Source organism: Oncorhynchus mykiss, chromosome 2 (genome assembly GCF_057628025.1).
Source record: "Oncorhynchus mykiss isolate SJ-2025 chromosome 2, ASM5762802v1, whole genome shotgun sequence".
Classification (NCBI taxonomy): Eukaryota; Metazoa; Chordata; class Actinopteri; order Salmoniformes; family Salmonidae; genus Oncorhynchus; species Oncorhynchus mykiss.
In genome coordinates, this window is record NC_143023.1 from 90,669,006 (window position 1) to 90,693,267 (window position 24,262).

The 24,262-nt window shown below is 43.6% G+C and overlaps 1 protein-coding gene across 1 annotated transcript; it reads left to right on the forward strand.

Moving 5' to 3' along the window:
- Positions 1 to 3,246: 3,246 nt before the first annotated feature.
- Positions 3,247 to 9,245, forward strand: dusp6 (dual specificity phosphatase 6). Its single transcript, XM_021576685.3, has 3 exons — positions 3,247 to 5,660; positions 5,871 to 6,305; positions 7,468 to 9,245. The coding sequence occupies exons 1-3, from the start codon at positions 5,261 to 5,263 to the stop codon at positions 7,779 to 7,781; spliced, it is 1,149 nt and encodes a 382-aa protein (XP_021432360.1). The 5' UTR covers positions 3,247 to 5,260; the 3' UTR covers positions 7,782 to 9,245.
- The last annotated feature ends 15,017 nt before the right edge of the window (positions 9,246 to 24,262 follow it).

Here is a 24,262-nt window from a genome sequence, read left to right on the forward strand (position 1 = left end):
ACTGGGTCTTTGTGAGAGCTATGCTCCTGTTTTACACACATACACACACACACACACACCGGCGCAACAACAGACGGCCCCGACGCAGTGCAGAGACAGGGTGATGGGGCCAACTGATAAGAGTAGAGACGCCATTGTCTCCGGAGTGCCTAGACTAGGGTGTGTGTGTGTGTGGCCTCTCACGAAACCGCATTGGTCACCCCACCTCTGCCTTAGAGCCGCAGGAAAGCAGAGTGGTGTGTGCGTGTGTGTGAGATTGTCAGGGGGACAGATCCTCATTCCATCCCATTACAGGAAGTGTGTCTGGTGTGTGTGCTGCCCTGTGGTTCTCCAGACCCCATGTTGTTCCTGTTGTCAATATGAAGGCCCCTGTATTTCCATTTGAATAGCTGTGGAGAGAGCCCGCAACAGGGCCCGTCTCCACTATCAATCAGAGCCTTGATCTCAGTCCCATCACCAGCATCTCAGGCTCCAACTGGAATTTAACCTGCTGCTCATTTGGGCACATGGAAAAGGGTGCCCTATTCACCTTGCTTGGGTCATAGATACTGTTATCTGAAATGTATGAGTTGTCACTGAAGTAAGTGCATATTCTCAAATCAAAATCCAATCAAATTTGTATTTGTCACAACAGGGTGTAGGTAGACCTTACTGTGAAATGCCTACAAGCCCTTAACCAACAATGTAGTTTTAAGAAAAATATGAAAATGATTTACTAAATAAACTAAAGTAAAAAAGAAAAGAGCAACAATAAAAAAAGAACAAGAAGGCTATATACAAGTGGTATCGGTACAGAGTCGATGTGCGTGGGCACAGGTTCGTCGAGGTAATTGAGATAATATGTACATGTAGATAGGGGTAAAGTGACTATGCATAGATAATAAACAGCGAATAGCAGCAGCATAAAATAGTTTGGGTAGCCATTTGATTAGCTGTTTAGCAACCTTATTGCTTGGGGGTAGAAGCTGGTAAGAAGCCTTTTGGACTTTTACTTGGCCCTCCGGTACCGCTTGCCATGCCGTAGCAGAGAGAACAGTCTATGACTAGGGTGGCTGGAGTCTTTGGCAATGTTTATGGCCTTCCTCTGACACCGCCTGGTATAGAGGTCCTGGATGGCAAGGAGCTTGGCGCCGGTGATGTACTGGGCCATACGCACTGTCCTCTGTAGTGTCCTTGTGGTCGGAGGCCGAGTAGTTTCCATACCAGGAGGTGATGCAACCAGTCAGGATGCTCTCGATGGTGCAGCTGTAGAACTTTTTGAGGATTTTTCTGTTTGTATGAGAGTAACGTACATATTTGTGTGTGTATGTGTTTGCACGCCCATGTGTGTCTGTCTATTTGGGTAGGCTACTGCAGATTACATCATTGTTGTTAAAACAGGAGATAGACTGCAGTTGTTATCAACCAGTGACAGTAGTCTGACAGGTCTCTGTTGTTATCAACCAGTGACAGTAGTCTGACAGGTCTCTGTTATCAACCAGTGACAGTAGTCTGACAGGTCTCTGTTATCAACCAGTGACAGTAGTCTGACAGGTCTCTGTTGTTATCAACCAGTGACAGAAGTCTGACAGGTCTCTGTTGTTATCAACCAGTGACAGTAGTCTGACAGGTCTCTGTTATCAACTAGTGACAGTAGTCTGACAGGTCTCTGTTGTTATCAACCAGTGACAGAAGTCTGACAGGTCTCTGTTATCAACCAGTGACAGTAGTCTGACAGGTCTCTGTTGTTATCAACCAGTGACAGAAGTCTGACAGGTCTCTGTTGTTATCAACCAGTGATAGAAGTCTGACAGGTCTCTGTTATCAACCAGTGACAGAAGTCTGACAGGTCTCTGTTGTTATCAACCAGTGATAGAAGTCTGACAGGTCTCTGTTATCAACCAGTGACAGTAGTCTGACAGGTCTCTGTTGTTATCAACCAGTGACAGTAGTCTGACAGGTCTCTGTGGTTATCAACCAGTGACAGTAGTCTGACAGGTCTCTGTTGTTATCAACCAGTGACAGTAGTCTGAAGGGTCTCTGTGTTTTCTGGGGTGTCTGGAACTTTCTCTCCATTGGTGGCCCACCAAAGGAACTTACAAGAAGTTAAATATCAGGAACAGCTCATAGTTAAAGATAAGCTGCTGCACTGTTCAGCCAACACACATTATCACACACACAGACACACACACACATTATCACACACACATTATCACACACACAGACACACACACATTATCACACACACAGACACACACACATTATCACACACACATTATCACACACACAGACACACACGCAGACACACACACACACACACACAGACACAGACACAGACCCTCCCTCCCCAACCCCATCTGTACAGCGGCACAGCTCCAGTCCAGACCCCACAACTCCTAGATACAGGGAGCTTTTGTGAACGAACAAAGGATTTCCTGGTCAGTCAACAAGCACCCAGCGGCTGAGAAGCAAGGAGGGCAAGTAGATTAACGGGAGGGAGGGAGGGAAATAGGGAGGGAGAAAGCCGTTTGTGATATAGAGGCTATAGAGAAAGAGGGAAGGGAGAGAGGGTGGATGGAGGAAAGGGGGCAGGGGGCATTTGTTCCTGAAAGAGAGAATGTATTTGAACCTGAAAGGAAATAGCTTGGCTCCATTCAGCCAGAGCACTGTCTACTAGGGGACTATTTGAATGTGACAGGGGGAAGGGCAAAGGTCTGCTGCTTCACATTTCATATGTTAACTGCTCTGAAAATGTACACACATGCCTCTGTCTGAGAGGATCCTGTGTGTGTGTGTGTGTGTGTGTGTGTGTGTGTGTGTGTGTGTGTGTGTGTGTGTGTGTGTGTGTGTGTGTGTGTGTGTGTGTGTGTGTGTGTGTGTGTGTGTGTGTGTGTGTGTTTGTGTGTGTGTGTGTGTGTGTTTACTCTAAAAATAGGATTATTTTGTTAAATTCTGTATACCAGACACAGACAGCTAAGGCAAAAGATTATCACTATTGTCACCATAACCTGGCATGTTATGTTTTGTAATTACATTGTTATGAAGGCTTTTTAACAACCTAAGTCAACATTTAACAAGTCAAAATGTTTTTATTTATGTTTGAATTTAGGGAACTCTCCCTCTATTGTTCACTTACAAAAAAAAATGTATATGTTGTATAGTTAATATAGAAACATTCTTAGATATTAGAATCCCCTCCCTGCATATGGCATCTGTTTTGTTGTTCCATTTTTGGATTAGTTGGGAGGATTTTAGATGATCAAATATGGTTCATTGGAGTCGCCAAATTCATTTGTGCGATGTTACTGGCAATGTATTTAGGCCTACACAAACTTGGATGTGGAAGCGTGGAAGTTAAAATTCCGTATTAAGTTGCAAAGAACTATGTATTAATTGAGGTAATCATGTGTAGGAAAGTCCGTTGGAATGCCCGATTCCACAGCTGATTGGTGGATTCCACCGCTGATTGGCCTTCTAGTGTTTATTAATGGGACATCATTTAGATTTAGCACGGCCATTAGCGGGTCCAACGGATCGAACAGTTGCTTTTGATGACACAGTAAACGTTGGTTTCGTTATGACGGAGTCAAAACCACATGTGTATGTTATAATGCTGTAGATCCGGTTGACTGTAGTGCAATTGTGTGGTTTTAATGTAGTCTTTTAATTGTATGTTTGTTTTATCAGAGAAAGAGATCGAGAGAAAAATAGAGATTTTCATGATAAAATGGAAATTGCACCCACACAAAGCTCTGGAGCCGAAGGAGTAGTGTAACGAACGGATAAAAATAGACCCAGACGAGAGGTGCTATAGCATCCAACCCACGCACTTCTGTTTCAGAAAACCAACATATTTATTAATCCTCTGTGGCTGAATTTACACGGGCAGCCCAATTCTGATTTGTTTTACTAATTGGTCTGTTGACTAATCAGATCAGCTCTGAAAAAGAGCTTATGTGAAAATATATGATGTGATTGGTCAAAAGACCAATTATTTGGGAAAAATATCAGAATTGGGCTGCCTGTGTAAACGCATCCTGTGTAGCCTAGGCTAGCATTATAGGCCTACCTACTGCAGGTGCACTTTTGGCACGGATACTGGAATTAAGCATGCATTATGAACAGCCTTTCGCGCCCAATACGCCTACATTGGAATCTACTTTTTAAAGCATGTTCAATTAGAAGACCAAATTAATTGCAATATATTAATTAAATAATTACATCCTTTAACATTTTATGGAATCATAAAAATAGTTTATTTAATTGACAAAATTTCATTACAACAATGAAAAATAAATACATTCACTGGGGTTCCAAAATTCAATCGTGCCTCCTGTCCCCAAATAAATTGTCTCTAAAACTCTGCCTCGCCGTGCAATAAACTTGTCATAGCGCAACTTTGGCATTAAGAAATCTGAGCACAAGGTAGGATCCCCCTCTACGCACTAAAGTAATAGCCTTCTCCTTCCTTCCCCTGCAGTGCCACTTCTGTTTGTTTGAACTCACTTTATCCGGAGCGGAAATTCTTTGCTTTTTTTTTTGTGAATGACAAAGTTATTAACAATTCATCACCACAGTCCGTTCCACCCGGCCCCGTTTCCAGGGCGACGACTGCTCGGCACCCTCTGATTGGCTGGCCGATATAATGTATCCATTGAAACACCTCGGGTTTGTAACCATTCACTAGTTTGGCGCTGCAGAGAGCACATCGACGAACCAGTGTCGACAAGAACAAAATACGCTTATTCACAACGAGAACGTTGGGAATAGACGACAACAGAATACATTATTGGAAATTCAAGTGCTTTGCATCTGTAACTGAACTGCAATCAATCCCTCTTATTTAGATTTTTACAGAAGAATAATATTTTCTATGCGAAAGCGGCAGTTATATAACACGAAGACAACGTCTGTGCTGGCCAGTGAGTCATTGATAAATACATGGGACATTCTTCACGCATCTGCATGAATGAGTGTTACTGCTAGTGTAGGCCTATAGGCAATCTACAGTCGGATATTTAAGAAACAATCTTGTTTTGTTGATTTCGTTTCAAACTAGGCCTACAAAACAGCCAAGGTCGTGAGAAAAACAATATATAATTTTTAATTTCTTAAATTATTCCAGAATATATTTTATCTCGATCAGTCTGCGTTGCCGTTTCTTCAATGATCCAGTCCTCATAACGTTCTGTTGTTGTGGACGTTTTTTTTTGCGGTAGCCTAAAAGGGACCAAGCACATCATTTTCCTGCAGTGAAGTGACAATTGTTTTTTGTTGCTAAATGCTTGACAAGCTCAAGCCCGTTCAGTTCGAATCGGTAATGGCTATCAGCAAGACCGTGGAGTGGCTGCAGGAGCACCTCAAGACGCGCAAAGACTGCCTGTTGGTAATGGACTGCAGAGCGCAGGAGCTATACGAGTCCTCGCACGTTGAAACGGCGATTAACGTGGCCATCCCGAGCCTGATGCTCCGGCGGCTGAAGAAGGGCAATCTTTCCATCAAGTCCTTGCTCTCAAACGGTGAGGACCGGGAGAGATTTGCGCGGAGGTGCAAGACGGATACCATTGTGCTATATGACGAGTACAGCAGGGAATGGAACGAAAATGTCAACGGGGGCTCGGTGCTGGGCTTGCTCCTGAAGAGGATGAAAGACGAGGGCTACAAGGCTTTTTACCTTGAGGGTGAGTTTTGTTATTCTTTCCAGAAGCACACATTTCACACTAAAATGTAGGCCAAATTTGGTGAATAATAATGAATAAGTGATATTTTGGGTGCATTTTGCGCAAAAACGCATAGGATAATGCAGGTGTATTAGGTCACAACATAGAGTAGCCGAGGCCTGTTTTTAATCAATGGATTTGTCTAACACTATTATTTAATTCATCTTACAGGTGGTTTCAGCAAATTCCAAGCCGAGTTCCCTGCCCAGTGCGAGACCAATCTGGTCGGCTCTTTCAACAGCAGTTCTCCTACGGCCCAGGTGCTCGGCCTCGGGGGGCTGCGGATAAGCTCAGACTCCTCGGATATCGAGTCCGACATCGACCGTGACCCGAGCAGCGCCACAGACTCAGACGGCAGTCCCCTCTCCAACCCCCAGCCCTCCTTCCCAGTGGAGATCCTCCCGCACCTCTACCTGGGCTGCGCCAAGGATTCCACCAACCTGGATATTCTGGAAGAGTTTGGCATCAAGTACATTCTGAACGTGACTCCCAACCTGCCCAACATGTTCGAGAACGCAGGGGAATTCAAGTACAAGCAGATCCCCATCTCAGATCACTGGAGCCAGAATCTGTCCCAGTTCTTCCCAGAGGCCATTGGCTTCATAGGTAAGCACAATACCTTCTATTCAAGCACACGGATAGCTCTCAAATTACATTTTACACACAACAATTTATTTTAAGGTGCAGGGTTAATATATATATAAAGCAGACGTATTTTACATCACCACAGAATGAATTGAGGGTAATAAATGTAGTTGTATATTTACGCCTATATAACAGTGATTGGCCTAGCAAGTGAAAGAAAGCCACAGGCCCACAGCACAGACATCTTATTAGTAAGATATCTGCATATCACCAGGAAGTTATTTAGTTATTGTTGTGCAATTTGGATAATAGGTGTCCTTGGGTACTTTCTTATTAAGTCAGTTAAGGAGGGATTTACAGAGGGAACAAGATTCATGCTGTTGTGCCAAGCAGAGAAATACTATTCTAGCTGTATGGTCCATACTATAAACTGCTCCCAATTACAATGATTAAACTTCAATGGAATACTTCCTGTCTGCTTTTTTTGTCTGCAGCCGGGGCCTAGCTTACCCCCAGCCTTGTGTAATTGTAATACAAAGGCCTGTGTGGAAATTGGAGAGGGGGAGGGAGGGGGTAATTTGAACACAACAGGAAGGAAACGGCCATTGAAAGTAATCTAGGACAGTGCAGCGATGTTTTCCTTTCACAAAGAGAGCCATTTACAGGCTCTGTTGACATCCTGTAAGCCCTGACAGGGTGCCCTCATGACTCCTACGTTTACACGCCCAAATGGCACCATTGTCAAGTAACCGGGCCGGCTGAAGAATGACTTGATAGAGCGTTAATAGTACATTTCCAAGTTGTGGTACTCCTGACCAAATGAAAGAATGTTGGCTCTGTTTATGCATAGAGTACCAGACCGCAGCCATTTGTTGATTGACGTGTGCAGGAGACTGTTACGATCATTTCAGACTTCTGCTGCTTAAATGTGGAAATGGTCCAGTCAATGTTGACTACAACCGATTAGCATTTAGCACTACAGCACTACAGCATTAACTGTAGTGTAGAGTCTACTTCTTGAATGTGACTGTTGTTTCCCTTACACTAGTCTCTTCACAGTAGGCATTTCTCATTTTCAGAATATCTATCTGTTTTGTGTCGCTGTGTTTTCTCTAAATACAAATGATGAATATCTGACAAAAGTATGTAACTTGTTCTTCCTCTTTGTTCCTGTCCTTCTCAGATGAGGCTCGCGGTCAAAAATGTGGCGTCCTGGTCCACTGTCTGGCCGGCATCAGCCGCTCCGTGACGGTAACCGTAGCCTACCTCATGCAGAAGCTCAACCTGTCCATGAACGACGCCTACGACATCGTCAAGATGAAGAAGTCCAACATCTCGCCCAACTTCAACTTCATGGGCCAACTCCTGGACTTTGAGCGCACCCTGGGCCTGAAGAGCCCCTGTGATAACCGGGTGGTGACCCCCACACAACCTCTGTACTTCACCACCCCCACCAACCACAACGTCTTCCAGCTGGACCCTCTGGAGTCCACGTGAGGCAGCGCCACCATCACCCCCTTACTGGCTCAGAGGTGTAATGAAACCTCATGAAACGCTGAATTGTTTCTCTACTTTATTTCCATCACCTGTTGTGACACGGTGACATCATGCCGTTGTTGACACAGTTGGCTTGAGGTGACAGCTGCCAAGCATGGACTCTGAAGGGGGCACGTGGTCGATCTGCCCGAGGGCTCACAAGCAGCTGCTGCAAAAATGGGGACAAATAAAGAAAGAGAGAGAAAAGAGGGGCAAGCGAAAGAAAGACAAAGCACATGAACTTTCTAGAACCATATATTGCTATTGGACTCGATGAGGTTTTTGCCTAAAAAAAATTATGTCAATGCTTTGAAAGAGACGTTAAGTGATCTGATGGTCTTGTGTACGTTTAGCTTCACGACGAAAGGCTGGTGTGCCAAAGAGACATGATTGTTCTATCTGAACATATATATGATTCTAAGTACTTTTGTTTTTTGGGCTAGCACTTGCACCTTCATAATTTTTTGGGGTGCATATTACTTGTCTTCTGCGAAGACTTGCCTGTTTGGGGTTGAAACATCCCCGATTAGACGGCACATTGTATTGAACTCGATTTTACATGTGTGGAGTCATTTTAATCATTTATACAAGTGTATATATCTTAATATAAAAGACAATACAGTAAAACCTTGTTCTTGTCTAGTATATACCCTTTGCAACAAGTGGGTACTGATTATTCTTTTTTTAATCTTATTTTATGTAAGCCAACCAACTGTATATTGATCAGTATCTAAGTTTATTATGCCAAAAAATGTAGGAGGTTTTCCAAGAATCGTAAAATTGTGTATATGTGTAATATATATCATATTTGCTCTAAATGTAATTTCAGCCGACAGGCGTTTTTTGCCCCCACCCTCACACAAATCAGTCAGGTTGTATGCCTTAGTTCTGTATATAGATGTGTTATTGTGCATTAACCCTCAAAGGGCTTTCCCAGAGCTATGCTTTCACCTTCAATCACAATTCTACCCGAATTGAACCATAGCAAAAATAATTCTACAACAAATCACTGAAACTGTCAGTGCATGCCTATGTTAAGAAACGTGAGTTGTAATTTGTTAAGTTTGGTGGAAATACCTTTAATGAAGCCAATTTAAGGTGGCTACTTTCTGTTGGTGTTTAGTGAGGAACAATTAGGGTTAATGCAAGTGAATGCTTATCTGTGTTCAAGGCTTACAAAGTCTGGGAGATGTTAACAAAAAAGGAGGCCTTGCCTCTTCAGGGAAATTCTGTGAAATGCAGTTTTTTGTTGTTTTAGAAAATAATCTAAATTATGGGTGGATTTGGCTTTCTCTCATTCCTGAGAGAAGAACTGTCGGTGGGAGAAGCCATCTTGGATTCAACCCTCACCACTCCTCCAGTCCACACTCCTGTCTTACGAATGTAAAGAAATGATAAGTTATTAATAAATTACTATTTTCTCTACTTCCTTCTAACAATGTCTTTCTTAATTTCTCGACAGTTTGTAGTAGTTTTTCACACAGTGTTCAAACAGTGGTCAGGTCACACAGTGACATATTTACATAAGTATACTTCCAACTCCTCGGTTAGACCAGTTCCACTTTAACCATCTGACATGCTGTGTGTGTGTGTGTGTGTGTGTGTTTTCATGACAATTATCAGCCAGATGACTAAGAAGGAGCCATTCACAAACATATGGCTGTCCTTTAACCACAAAGGTTGGGACATCTAGTCCCTGAAATGCAGCAGTTGTCCAATACAAATAGCAATTAACACATTGTCACACCCCCAGAGTTGTATGACATGTCTGCCACATTATGCTCTTTTGGTTAAACGTCCAAAATGTGACTGAACATGTACATAGAAGTACACACAGTGATTCCGGTCACACTGACTGACTGAATGATTGACTGACTCACTGAACAACTGGTTTTTCCAGGTATTCCCAGGTTAGGGCTTTTGGGTACACACACACATACATTCCCTGAGGCACTTCCTGAAGGCGATGGCCTTTGAGCAAAGCAGCCCATCAAAGGGAACAAAGTCCCTAAACATAATGTTACCTGGCACTGGATGGCGTGGTGTGGTGCGTACCTGTCAAGACCTGGAGAGCATAGAGACGATCCTCACAGCTAAGCAGGAGATCATTTTCCCACGCAACGCCAACTGCAGTTCACATCTTCAAATCATGACATGTCGGTGGAGTGACTGTATCACGCACGCACGCACGCATAGCCACACACATACACACACCCAGGTTAATCTGAAAACAAGGCATCCCAAATTCTATCAGCATATCGATTGTGTTACCAGGACTGGCAAAACCCTAGACCACTGTTATTCTAACTTCCACAATGCATTTAAGGCCCTCCCCCGCCCTCCCTTCGGAAAAGCTGACCACGACTTCGTTTTGTTGCTTCCAGCCTATAGACAGAAACTAAAACAGGAAGCTCCCACGCTCAGGTCTGTTCAACGCTGGTCCGAGCAATCAGATTCCACGCTTCAAGATTGCTTCGATCACGTGGACTGGGATATGTTCCGCATTGCGGCGAGCAACAACATTGACGAATACGCTGATTCGGTGTGCTAGTTTATTAGTAAGTGCATCTGTGATGTTGTACCCACAGTATCTATAAAACATTCCCCAACCAAATACCGTGGATTGATGGCAGCATTTGCGCAAAACTGAACTTGCGAACCACTGCTTTTAATCAGGGCAAGGTGACCGGAAACATGACCGAATACAAACAGTGTAGCTATTCCTTCCGCAAGGCAATCAAACAAGCTAAGTGTCAGTACAGAGACAAAGTGGAGTCGCAATTCAACGGCTCAGACACGAGAGGTATGTGGCAGGGTCTACAGTCAATCACGGACTACAAAAGAAAAACCAGCCCCAGCCAACGTGAGTAAAACATTTAAACGTGTTATCCCTCGCAAGGCTACAGGCCCAGAAGGTATCCCCGGTCGCGTCCTCAGAGCATGCGCAGACCAGCTGGTTGGTCTGTTTACAGACATATTCAATCAATCCTTATCCCAGTCTGCTGTCCCCACATGCTTCAAGAGGGCCACCATTGTTCCTGTTCCCTAGAAAGCTAAGGTAACTGAGCTAAATGACTAAATGTAGCACTCACTTCCGGTCTAAATGTAGCACTCACTTCCGTCATCATGAAGTGCTTTGAGAGACTAGTCAAGGACTATATCACCTCCACCCTACCTGACACCCTAGACCCACTCCAATTTGCTTACCGCCCCAATAGGTCCACAGACGACGCAATCGCCATCACACTGCACACTGCCCTAACCCATCTGGACAAGAGGAATACCTATGTAAGAATGGTGTTAATTGACTACAGCTCAGCATTTAACACCATAGTACCCTCCAAACTCGCCATTAAGCTCAAGACCCTGGGTCTCGACCCCGCCCTGTGCAACTGGGTCCTGGACTTCATGACTGGCCGCCCCCAGGTGGTGACGGTAGGTAACAACATCTCCACCCCGCTGATCCTTAAAACTGGGTCCCTACAAGGGTGCATTCTCAGCCATCTCCTGTACTCCCTGTTCATCCACGATTGTGTGGCCATGCACGTCTCCAACTCAATCATCAAGTTTGCAGACAACACTACAGTGGTAGACTTGATTACCAACAACGACGAGACGGCCAACAGGGAGAAGGTGAGGGCCCTCGAGGTGTGGTGTCAGGAAAATAACCTCACACTCAATGTCAACAAAACAAAGGAGATGATCATGGACTTGAGGGAGCAGCCCCCTATCTACATTGACAGGACAGTAGTGGAGAGGGTGGAGAGTTTTAAGTTCCTCGGGGTACACATCACAGACAAACTGAAATGGTCCACCCACACAGACAGCGTGGTGAAGAAGGCACAGCAGCAGGTAGTGAGGTCTGCACAACGCATCACCAGGGGCAAACTACCTGCCCTCCAGGACACCTACACCACCGGATGTCACAGGAAGGCCAAAAAGATCATCAGGGACAACAACCACCCGAGTCACTGCCTGTTCACCCTGAAAAACAGTTTCTATCTCAAGGCCATCAGACTGTTAACCAGCCATCACTAACATTGAGTGGCTGCTGCCAGAATACTGACTCAACTCCAGCCACTTTAATAATGGAAAAATTTATGTAATCAATTTATCACTAGCCACTTTATATTATATAATGTTTACTTACCCTACATTACTCATCTCATATGTATATACTGTACGCTATACCATCTACTGCATCTTGCCATCTTGATGTACAGTAATTAAATGTATCTCCAGCCACTTTAAACAATGCCACTTTATATAATGTTCTCATACCCTACATTACTCATCTCATATGTGTATACTGTACCCTATACCATCCACTGCATCTTGCCGATGCTGTTCGGCCATCACTCATTTATGTATTTTTATGTACATATTTGTATTAATTCCTTTACACTTGTAGTTGCTGTAGTTGCTGTGAAATTGTTAGGTCAGATTACTCGTTGGTTATTACTGCATGGTCGGAACTAGAAGCACAAGCATTTCGCAACACTTTCATTAACACCTGCTAACCATGTGTATGTGACAAATACATTTGATTTGATTTAGCAGATATAGGATACTGGAGTGTGTTAATGCTGTGATGTGGAGAGGAAGCAGGACTCTCTATGCATAGCTATAGGTAGCTAATTAAAATCAACTCCACGATTTATGATGGAGTTGAGCGGCAACTAGTGTGGGCGGACTGGCGCTCTGACATCACATAAAATTATGTTTTTATAAAAAACTACTTGTTTCATCACCCAAAGAATATCCCGCAATTACACAGAACAATGTTCTTTTTTTGTTGAGTTTAGTCAGCTCAACTATATAACTCTGTAGATTAGCCAATTATTTTAAGTTTGTGGACTTAGGATTTCCATGTGCTATGATCTGAATCTTCAAACAATGCATTTCCAAGATCACTAAAATGTGAAACTACAAAAACATAATGGTTTATTAAGAATATTAAAGAGCTTTACACAAATGTTTTTACTCCACACCATCACAAACTAAGCACATTCAAATAATTTCTCAATAATAGTGGATCCAACAGCGTACCAGAGAGAATATAGTGGTGACACAATACTAGAGTGACTATACTATAGTTAGTATCACTCTGATGTCATGATGGGTTGGTCTGATGATTGACAGCTAGGGGGAATGTGTAGTACGCCAGGCTCTCTGGGCCTCATGCTGGCTCTTCCTGTCCTCTGGCCTTTACTGTTTTAATGCCCCGCATTACAGGGCACAGGAAACTACCTCTCTATATATAGAAGGGTATGCGTATGGGGATGGGGACTGGCAACCTGACCCTTCACCCTTGCTCTCACAGACGGCACCTCTGTTGTGACATGACAAGCCATACAGGGCTCTGGAGGGGGTGAGGTTGCAGGATGAGGGTGGTTGGTAGTTAAGGACAGTGCCTAAAGAATGTATTCATCATACCCTTTGACTTATTCCACATTTTGTTGTGTTACAGCATGAATTCAAAATTGATTAAATAGAATGTTTTTCTCACTCTTTTTTTCTTCTACACACAATACCTCATAATGACAAAGTGAAGACACTGTGAAGATGCTGGTGGAAACCAGTATATAAGTATCTATATCCACAGTAAAACGAGTCCAATATCGACATAACCTGAAAGGCCACTCATCAAGGAAGAAGCCACTGCTTCAAAACCGCCATAAAAAGCCAGACCACGGTTTGCAACTGCACATGGGGAAAAATATTGTACTTTTTGGAGAAATGTCTTCTGTTTTGATGAAATAAAAATAGAACTGTTTGGCCATAATGACCATCGTTATGTTTGGAGGAAAAAGGGGGAGGCTTGCAAGCCGAAGAACACCATCCCAACCGTGAAGCACGGGGGTGACAGCATCATGTTGTGGGGGTGCTTTGCTGCAGGATGGACTGGTGCACTTCACAAAATAGATGGCTTCATGAGGCAGGAAAATTATGTGGATATATTGAAGCAACATCTCAAGACATCAGTTAAAGCTTGGTCGCAAATGGGTCTTCCAAATGGACAATGACCACAAGCATACTTCCAAAGTTGTGGCAAAATGGCTTAAGGACAACAAAGTCAAGGTATTGGAGTGGCCATCACAAAGCCCTGACCTCAACCCCATTGAACATTTTGTGGGCAGAACTGAAAAAGCGTTTGTGAGCAAGGAGGCCTACAAACCTGACTCAGTTACACCAGCTCTTTCAAGAGGAATGGGCAAAATTGACCCAACTTATTGGGGGAAGCTTGTGGAAGGCTACCCGAAACGTTTGACCCAAGTTAAACAATTTAAAGGCAATGCTACCAAATACTAATTGAGTGAATGTAAACTTCTGACCCACTGGGAATGTGATGAAAGAAATAAAAGCTGAAGTAAATAATTCTCTCTGCTATTATTCTGACATTTAACATTCTTAAAATAAAGTGGTGATCCTAACTAACCTAAGACAGGGAATTTCTACTAGGATTAAATGTCAGGAATTGTGAAAAACTGAGTTTAAATGTAGTTGGCTAAGGTGTATGTAAACTTCCGGCTTCAACTCTATGTGTGCTATTCAGAGTGTGAATGGGCAAGACAAAAGATTAAAGTGCCTTTGAACGGGGTATGGTAGTAGGTGCCAGGCGAACTGGTTTGTGTCGAGAACTGCAAGGCTGCTGTCTTGTTTTTCTTGCGCTCAACAGTTTCCCGTGTGTATCAAGAATAATCCACCACCCAACAAACATCCATCCAAGTTGACACAACTGTGAGAAGCGTTGTAGTCAACATGGGCCAGTATCTCTGTGGAACCCTTTTGACTCCTTGTAGAGTCCATGCCCCGATGAATTGAATCTGTTCTGATGGCAAAAGGGGGGAGGGGGGTGCAACTCAATATTACGAAGGTGTTCTTAATGTTTTGTGCACTCAGTGTACATTCATGCTACACACACATCACAACTTCTGCTGCCAGACTCTTATTACACCGCTCAGTTTCTGAACTTGCCCCCCATTCCCCCTTCCCCCAATCACGTGTAAATATTGGACTATAAATTGTGCCTTCATGTATTATATTTATGCTAACATGTATTATTCTCTTCTATTGAAACTTTTACTTTATGTTCATATTCTAATATTTAATTATTTCTTATTGTTGCTGCATTGTCGAGAAGGAACCTGCAAGTAAGCATTTCGTTGGACAGTCTATACCATGTATACCATGTATACCATGCATATCCCGTACATAGAACTTATAAAACCTGAATCTATTTGAAGGTCCACCACCCATAAGGAAGGGACTGTGGACAGACACATAATCTACGGGGCCTCTAGTTCTGGATCTGGTCATGGCCTTCCATTTCCTTTGTGGGATGAGATTAGATGAAATAGAATATCTGACAGCCAGGTTCTTTGACACCTCAACATTCCGGATCCAGACATGGATGCTTCCAGCCATAGCTGCCCCACTTCACACTGGCCTCGGTCCCCGTTTTAAAGGCTCTTTGAGCAGTGAAAATAAAGCCAGCAGGTTGTGGCTAAACTTGGCCCCCAGTGCTAATCCTGCCCTAACGGTTCCTGTCCCTGTCACCCTCCAGTGATAGTACACTGACATCTACCCACACACCCTTTGCCCCTCGCCCCTGTCCCCGCTCTGCCACTCCAGCAATTTACTGTTCTAGTGTTCTAGTGCAGATCATGTTTCTCATCGGTTGCCTCCACATATATACTAACACATGCACGGACACACATGCACACACACACTGCCCTTACCATGCTCTCCTGTCCACTGCCCTCTTCCTCTCGCTCTCATTCTCTCTCTCTCTCCCCCTCGCTCCCCTTGTGTGCACAACAGATGGGTCGGCTGTCAACTTCCTGTCTCAGGATTCTACACACACACACACACACAAACACACACACACACATACACACACACACACACACACACACACACACACACACACACACACACACACATCCCTCACACCCTCTTCTAATAGTGTCCTGGCCCCACTCCAGGGCTTGTTATCGTATAATGAGGTGGTGGTGATATGAAATGGGTGAGGGAAGGGGTGGCGGGGTGGCACACACTAGCACATCTGCGAACATGGCAGTAATTTAAGTGTGTGTGTGAGTGCGAGTGTGTGCGTGCGTGCGTGTGTGTGTGTGTGTATGCGTGCATGCGTGTGTGTGTGTGTGTGTGTGTGTGTGTGTGTGTGTGTGTGTGTGTGTGTGTGTGTGTGTGCGTGCGTGCGTGCGTGCGTGCGTGTGTGTGTGTGTGTGTGTGTGGGTGCATATGTGGGTATGTGAGGGGTGGTTGTGTGTGTCTTGGCACAGCTGTAAATGTTTCCTAATTGAGCAACAGCCAGACTGCTAATTAAAAGGCTCACACAGGTTTTTATTTTTCCCTTTAATCTGCACCGCAAGTGGGCGTACATTCATTCATTCATTCATTCATTCATTCATTATATATGCCATTTAGCAGACACTTTTTTCCAAAGCAACTTACAATCATGTGGCATACATTTTCGTATTAATTTAGTCAACCAGCAACAACCAGACAAAATCAAACCTTCAGACAGAGAGGTGATGAAAGACAGGAGGAGGACTGCTAAGATAATCAATATGACAGTAGAACCTGGTCTATAGGGACTTGTTTTCCACCTCTCAGCTCTTTCATCATGTCCTAACCAGACATAGATGGTTGTGGCTGTGGATTGAACAAACTGTTTTATGGGTACTGAGAGGGCTGCTATCATACAAATCTATCAGTGCCTTTCCTCTCTGCATCTCCTCCCCTCCTCTTTCCAGAATCACCCACATGGAGAGAGAGAGAGAGCTTCCGCCAGCCAGAACTCACTACCGCCACCAGAACTAATAATCTCTTTACCTCCTGCACTCTGTGCCTGGCTTGCTCTCTGTCTGTGTATGCCCCTCTCTCTCTCTCTCTCGTCATTATTTCATTGTCTCTCCTCTCTCTCTCTGTCTGTCTGTCTCTCACTCTATCATTCTCTCTCTCAATTCAATTCAAAAGCTTTATTGGTGCGAGAAACATATGTTTACATTGCCAAAGCAAGTGAAATAGAAAATAAACAAAAGGGAAATAAACTAGGGAAATTAACAGTAAACATAGCACATTTTACAGTTTTTCTCAATTGCTAAAACACAATTTCTGAAACCTTGCTCCATTTCATGAAAACATTAAACACAAAACCTCATCTTCAAGCACTATTTACATAACCTCTGACTCCTCTTGCAAAATTAAACATTCGCCTCAAAACAGTTTTACCTGTGTTCAAAATCAAACACTGCTCTCAAATCATAAACAAAGTGATCAAAATGATATACACTCTCAAGCAGTCAGTAAACAATACACAGAAAAATAGAAAACACATTGTTCAAAACATACAATTCTCAGGGAGAAGTACATTTTTAATCTTTTAAATTTTTAAATAAATATTCATATATTTCCGTCATTGTCTTTTTATGAACGAAAACATGTTATTTCATAGTAGCTCAAAATTGATCAGAAATTACTACTCTTTGCAATTTTGTTTTTTGTTCTTCCTCCTCCTTGTACCTATATTTTTACAGTACTGTAACCTGCATCTCACAAACTTGTCCTTTGTCTCTGTGATCATGTAATTCTTGTTCGTTGTTGATATGAACCTGCAACCAGTCAAAATCTATTGAACAGTCAGTACTGTTAATAAATGGAAAGCACAATGTTCAGGGTTAGAAAAGTCTAAGTGAGATCTGCAAATTGTGTTTTACCATGTGAAATGGTTTAAGGTATTGACAACAGACTGCATAATTAGCTAAATGAGTCCAGCCAACTGAGAACTTTGTTCAGCCAATGGGTTTTAGTGTTTTAGCAATTGAGAAAAACTGTAAAATAATAAAGACAGTTCAAATTTTATTATCGGCTATGTACAGTGTTGTAACAACGTGCCAATAGTTGAAGTATGAAAGGGAAACTATAGAAACAGATAAATATAGGTTGTAATGTTGTTTGCGCTCTACTGGTTGCCCTTTTCTTGTGGCAACAAGGGAAATGTCTGTCTGTTTCTCTCTCTCTTTATTACCTAAAGAAGCTCAATGTAAGAGTTGTATCAATGATAGGAACACTGTCAATACTCTGTCAAAGCAATGAGTGTGTGTGTGTTTCATTAATGTACAGCTTCTGAGTGACACTGTTAAAACCATCACTTGTTCTGTTGACTGACCCCTGACCCCACCTACTGGAACTGTGGAGTGCTGGGATGCAATGTCTCTAGAGTTCTATGTGGGAATGAGGTCAGAAAGAACAAGAACTCAGTCGTTTGTTGGTTGTTGCTCTCCATGGTCACTGGTTCAGACTTGTGCTTGTGGAGTACTCTGCTTTCTATATTACAGCCCACTCACTTTTCACAGCACAGCAGACATTTTGTGTCAGAAGAGCCCTGTTGACTGTAATTGTCGGTGCTTGACAGCTTTAGCGAAATATTGTTGATTCACAATTTTAGTCTATTTTCACTTACTGGTAATTCCATTTGAATTAAATCCATTTTGATAGCATCCCTTTTGATTTCAACAAAACAGGACCTGAATGCTAAAACATTCAGGAGATAAATGTTCTCAAAGTTGACCCATTTTGCATACCCCAACTCGAAAGGGGAGCTGTCAAAAAGTGATTGAATTCAAATGTATTATTCTCATACCTTTATTTAACTAGGCAAGTTCTTACTTAAAATGACAGCCTACCCCAGCAGCACTGGGCCAATTGTGCACCACCCTATGGGACTCCCAATCACAGCCAGATGTGATACAGCCTGGATTTGAACCAGGGACTGTAGTGATGCCTCTTGCAGTGCCTTACACCACTGCGCCACTCGGAAGAGATTAAAGTGCAGCTGTCAGCTTTAGTTTGAGGGTATTTTTTTGTGAATAATGATTAGTGACAACGTTACAGATGTACAAATATCAAATATTGTAATGCTGAGAGGTTAGCATTTCTATGGGACTCCCAATCACGACCGGTTGTGATATAGCCCAGGATCGAACCAGGGTCTATAGTGACGCCCTTAGCACTATTCACCCCAAAAACTGGCCCGTGGCACTGAAAATAACTTGTTACTTTCCTGAGAAGTTTACCTCCACAAGAAGTCTGCCAGGTTGGAAGAGGAAGTAGATGTACTGTTTAATACCTAGCCATGGTAGCCTTTAAGTGTAGTGTTTCCTGAGACTCTGTGGCACAGAGAGATGTCCCCTGTCACCTGGCTGTCTGACAGATGAACAGACCCAACCTGTCTGTCTGTCTGTCTGTATGACTCTGGGTTTGCTCTTGTGACAGAAATATATACAACTATGGAAAGATAATTTCACACTTGCTTCACAGCAGGAGGAAATGTTGGGTATTGGGATTTATCCTACCCAAAGGCTGTCCCATTTTTCTCAGCACCCTCCTTTCCTTTCAGATCAGCATTCGTGAAGGAAAGAAAATGAAGGAAATGGAGTCTATTGGAAAACTACATAAGTCTACATACACATGATTCATGTTAGTGCTTCATTCTATATCCCGAGGACTCCTGATATCTCCAGGAGTATGACAATTATATTCTTTGTCTTTATCTGTTGTGGTCTAGCACTGTCTTTTTGCTAGCTAGGGCCATCTACAGTTGAAGTCGGAAGTTTACATCAAATCAAAGTTTATTTGTCACGTGCGCTGAATACAACAGACCTTACAGTGAAGTGCTTACTTACAGGCTCTAGCCAATAGTGCAAAAAAGGTATTAGGTGAACAAAAGGTAGGTAAAGAAATAAAACAACAGTAAAAAGACAGGCTATATACAGTAGCGAGGCTATAAAAGTAAGTCAGGCTGGTTAGTCAGGCTGATTGAGGTAGTATGTACATGTAGATATGGTTAATGTGACTATGCACATATGATGAACAGAGAGTAGCAGTACTGTAAAAGAGGGGTTGGCGGGTGGTGCGTGGGATACAATGCAGATAGCCCGGTTAGCCAATGTGCGGGAGCACTGGTTGGTCGGCCCAATTGAGGTAGTATGTACAGTGCCTTGCGAAAGTATTCGGCCCCCTTGAACTTTGCGACCTTTTGCCACATTTCAGGCTTCAAACATAAAGATATAAAACTGTATTTTTTTGTGAAGAATCAACAACAAGTGGGACACAATCATGAAGTGGAACAACATTTATTGGATATTTCAAACTTTTTTAACAAATCAAAAACTGAAAAATTGGGCGTGCAAAATTATTCAGCCCCTTTACTTTCAGTGCAGCAAACTCTCTCCAGAAGTTCAGTGAGGATCTCTGAATGATCCAATGTTGACCTAAATGACTAATGATGATAACTACAATCCACCTGTGTGTAATCAAGTCTCCGTATAAATGCACCTGCACTGTGATAGTCTCAGAGGTCCGTTAAAAGCGCGGAGAGCATCATGAAGAACAAGGAACACACCAGGCAGGTCCGAGATACTGTTGTGAAGAAGTTTAAAGCCGGATTTGGATACAAAAATATTTCCCAAGCTTTAAACATCCCAAGGAGCACTGTGCAAGCGATAATATTGAAATGGAAGGAGTATCAGACCACTGCAAATCTACCAAGACCTGGCCGTCCCTCTAAACTTTCAGCTCATACAAGGAGAAGACTGATCAGAGATGCAGCCAAGAGGCCTATGATCACTCTGGATGAACTGCAGAGATCTACAGCTGAGGTGGGAGACTCTGTCCATAGGACAACAATCAGTCGTATATTGCACAAATCTGGCCTTTATGGAAGAGTGGCAAGAAGAAAGCCATTTCTTAAAGATATCCATAAAAAGTGTCGTTTAAAGTTTGCCACAAGCCACCTGGGAGACACACCAAACATGTGGAAGAAGGTGCTCTGGTCAGATGAAACCAAAATTGAACTTTTTGGCAACAATGCAAAACGTTATGTTTGGCGTAAAAGCAACACAGCTGAACACACCATCCCCACTGTCAAACATGGTGTTGGCAGCATCATGGTTTGGGCCTGCTTTTCTTCAGCAGGGACAGGGAAGATGGTTAAAATTGATGGGAAGATGGATGGAGCCAAATACAGGACCATTCTGGAAGAAAACCTGATGGAGTCTGCAAAAGACCTGAGACTGGGACGGAGATTTGTCTTCCAACAAGACAATGATCCAAAACATAAAGCAAAATCTACAATGGAATGGTTCAAAAATAAACATATCCAGGTGTTAGAATGGCCAAGTCAAAGTCCAGACCTGAATCCAATCGAGAATCTGTGCAAAGAACTGAAAAATGCTGTTCACAAATGCTCTCCGTCCAACCTCACTGAGCTCGAGCTGTTTTGCAAGGAGGAATGGGAAAACATTTCAGTCTCTCGATGTGCAAAACTGATAGAGACATACCCCAAACGACTTACAGCTGTAATCGCAGCAAAAGGTGGCGCTACAAAGTATTAACTTAAGGGGGCTGAATAATTTTGCACGCCCAATTTTTCTGTTTTTGATTTGTTAAAAAAGTTTCAAATATCCAATAAATGTCGTTCCACTTCATGATTATGTCCCACTTGTTGTTGATTCTTCACAAAAAAATACAGTTTTATATCTTTATGTTTGAAGCCTGAAATGTGGCAAAAGGTCGCAAAGTTCAAGGGGGCCGAATACTTTCGCAAGGCACTGTACATGAATGTATAGTTAAAGTGACTATGCATATATTGTAAATAGAGAGTAGCAGCAGCGTAAAAGAGGGGTTGGGGGGAGGCACACACAATGCAAATAGTCCGGGTAGCCATTTGATTACCTGTTCAGGAGTCTTATGGCTTGGTGGTAAAAACTGTTGAGAAGCCTTTTTGTCCTAGACTTGGCACTCCGGTACCGCTTGCCATGCAGAAGTAGAGAGAACAGTCTACGACTGGGGTGGCTGGGGTCTTTGACAATTTTTAGGGCCTTCCTCTGACACCGCCTGGTGTAGAGGTCCTGGATTGCAGGCAGCTTAGCCCCAGTGATGTACTGGGCTGGATGCACTACCCTCTGTAGTGCCTTGTGGTCAGAGGCCGAGCAATTGCCATTACCAGGCAGTGATGCTCTTGATGTTGCAGCTGTAGAACGTTTTGAGGATCTCAGGACCCATGCCAAATCTTTTTAGTTTCCTGAGGGGGAATAGGCTTTGTCGTGCCCTCTTCACGACTGTCTTGGTGAGTTTGGACCATTCTAGTTTGTTGTTGATTTGGACAACAAGGAACTTGAAGCTCTCAACTTGCTCCACTACAGCCCCGTCGATGAGAATAGGGACGTGCTCGGTCCTCCTTTTCCTGTAGTCCACAATAATCTCTTTAGTCTTGGTTACTTTGAGGGATAGGTTGTTATTCTGGCACCACCCGGCCAGGTCTCTGACTTCCTCCCTATAGGCTGTCTGGTCGTTGTCGATGATCAGGGCTACCACTGTTGTGTCGTCTGCAAACGTAATGATGGTGTTGGAGTCGAGCCTGGTCATGCAGTCATGGGTGAACAGGGAGTACAGGAGGGGACTGAGCACGCACCCCTGGGGAGCTCCAGTGTTTAGGATCAGCGTGGCAGATGTGTTGCTACCTACTCTCACCACCTGGGGGCGGCCCGTCAGGAAGTCCAGGATCCAGTTGCAGAGGGAGGTGTTTAGTCACAGGATCCTTAGCTTAGTGATGAGCTTTGAGGGTACAAAGGTGTTGAACACTGGGCTGTAGTCAATAAATAGCATTCTCACATAAGTGTTCCTTTTGTCCAGGTGGGAAAGAGCAGTGTGGAGTGCAAAAGAGATTGCATCATCTGTGGATCTGTTTGGTCGTTATGCAAATTGAAGTGGGTCTAGAGCTCCTGGTATAATGGTGTTGATGTAAGCCATTACCAACCTTTCAAATCCTTTCATGGCTACGGACGTGAGTGCTACGGGTCTGTAGTCATTTAGGCAGGTGGCTTTTGTGTTCTTGGGCACAGGGACTATGGTGGTATGCTTGAAACATGTAGGTATTGCAGACTTAATCAGGGACATGTTGAAAATGTCAATGAAGACACCTGCCAGCTGGTCAGCACATGCTCGGAGCACACATCCTGGTAATCCGTCTGGACCTGCAGCCTTGTGTATGTTGACCTGTTTAAAGGTCTTACATCAGCTACGGAGAGTGTGATCACACAGTCGTCCAGAACAGCTGAGGCTCTCATGCATGCCTCAGTATTTCTCCCATCGAAGCCAGCATAGAAGTGATTTAGCTCGTCTGGTAGGCTCGTGTCACTGGGCAGCTCGTGGCTGTGCTTCCCTTTGTAGTCTGTAATAGTTTGCAAGCCCTGCCACATAAGACGAGTGTCGAAGCCGGTGTAGTATGATTCAATCTTAGCCCTGTATTGATGCTTTGCCTGTTTTGTTCCTCCTGGTTTGTCGCAGGGCATAGCAGGATTTCTTGTAAGCCTCCGGGTTAGATTCCCACAACTTGAAAGCGGCAGCTCTACCCTAGAGCTCAGTGCGAATGTTGCCTGTTATCCATGGCTTCTGGTTGGGGTATGTACGTACAGTCACTGTGGGGATGACGTCCTCGATGCTCTTATTGATAAAGCCAGTGACTGATGTGGTGTACTCCTCAATGCCATCGGAAGAATCCCGGAACATGTTCCAATCTGTGATAGCAAAACAGTCCTTTAGTTTAGCACCTGCTTCACCTGACCACTTTTTTATAGATCGAGTCACTGGTGCTTCCTGCTTTCATTTTTGCTTGTAAGTAGGAATCAGGAGGATAGAGTTGTGGTCGGATTTACCAAATGGAGGGCGAGGGAGAGCTTTGTACGTGTATCTGTGTGTGGAGTACAGGTGATCTATAATTTTTTTCCCTCTGGTTGCACATTTAACATGTTGATGTAAATTTGGTACAACTGATTTAAGTTTCCCTGCATTAAAGTCTCTGGGTGAGTGGTTTCCTGTTTGCTTATTTCCTTTTACAGCTGACTGAGTGCGGTCTTAGTGCCAGCATCTGTCTGTGGTTGTAAATAAACAGCCATGAAAAGTATAGCTGAAAACTCGCAAGGCAAGTAGTGTGGCCTGCAATTTATCACAATATACTCTTTTTCAGGCGAGCAAAATCTAGAGACTTTCTTAGATTTCGTGCACCAGCTGTTGTTTACAAATATGCACAGACCGCCCCCCCTCATCTTAGTGTGCTGTTCTATCTTTCCGGTGCAGCGTGTATCCCGCTAGCTAAATATCCATGTCGTCATTCAGCCACGATTCCGTGAAACATAGGATATTACAGTTTTTGATGTCCCGTTGGTAGGATATTTGTGATCGTACCTCGTCTAGTTTATTGTCCAATGATTGCACGTTGGCAAGTAGTATTGACTGTAACGGCAGCTTTCCGACTCGCCTTTTCCGGGTCCTGACCAGACATCCGGCTCTTTGTCCTCTGTACCTGCGTTGCTTCCTCTTGCAAATAACGGGGATGTTGGCCCTGCCGGGTGTTT

Excerpts from the sequence above, each read along its gene's own strand:
- dusp6 (XM_021576685.3), top strand. The coding sequence starts at position 5,261 with ATGCTTGACAAGCTCAAGCCCGTTCAGTTCGAATCGGTAATGGCTATC. Across the intron at positions 5,661-5,870 it reads CAAGGCTTTTTACCTTGAGG|GTGGTTTCAGCAAATTCCAA; the intron begins GTGAGTTTTGTT and ends TTCATCTTACAG. Across the intron at positions 6,306-7,467 it reads AGAGGCCATTGGCTTCATAG|ATGAGGCTCGCGGTCAAAAA; the intron begins GTAAGCACAATA and ends TGTCCTTCTCAG.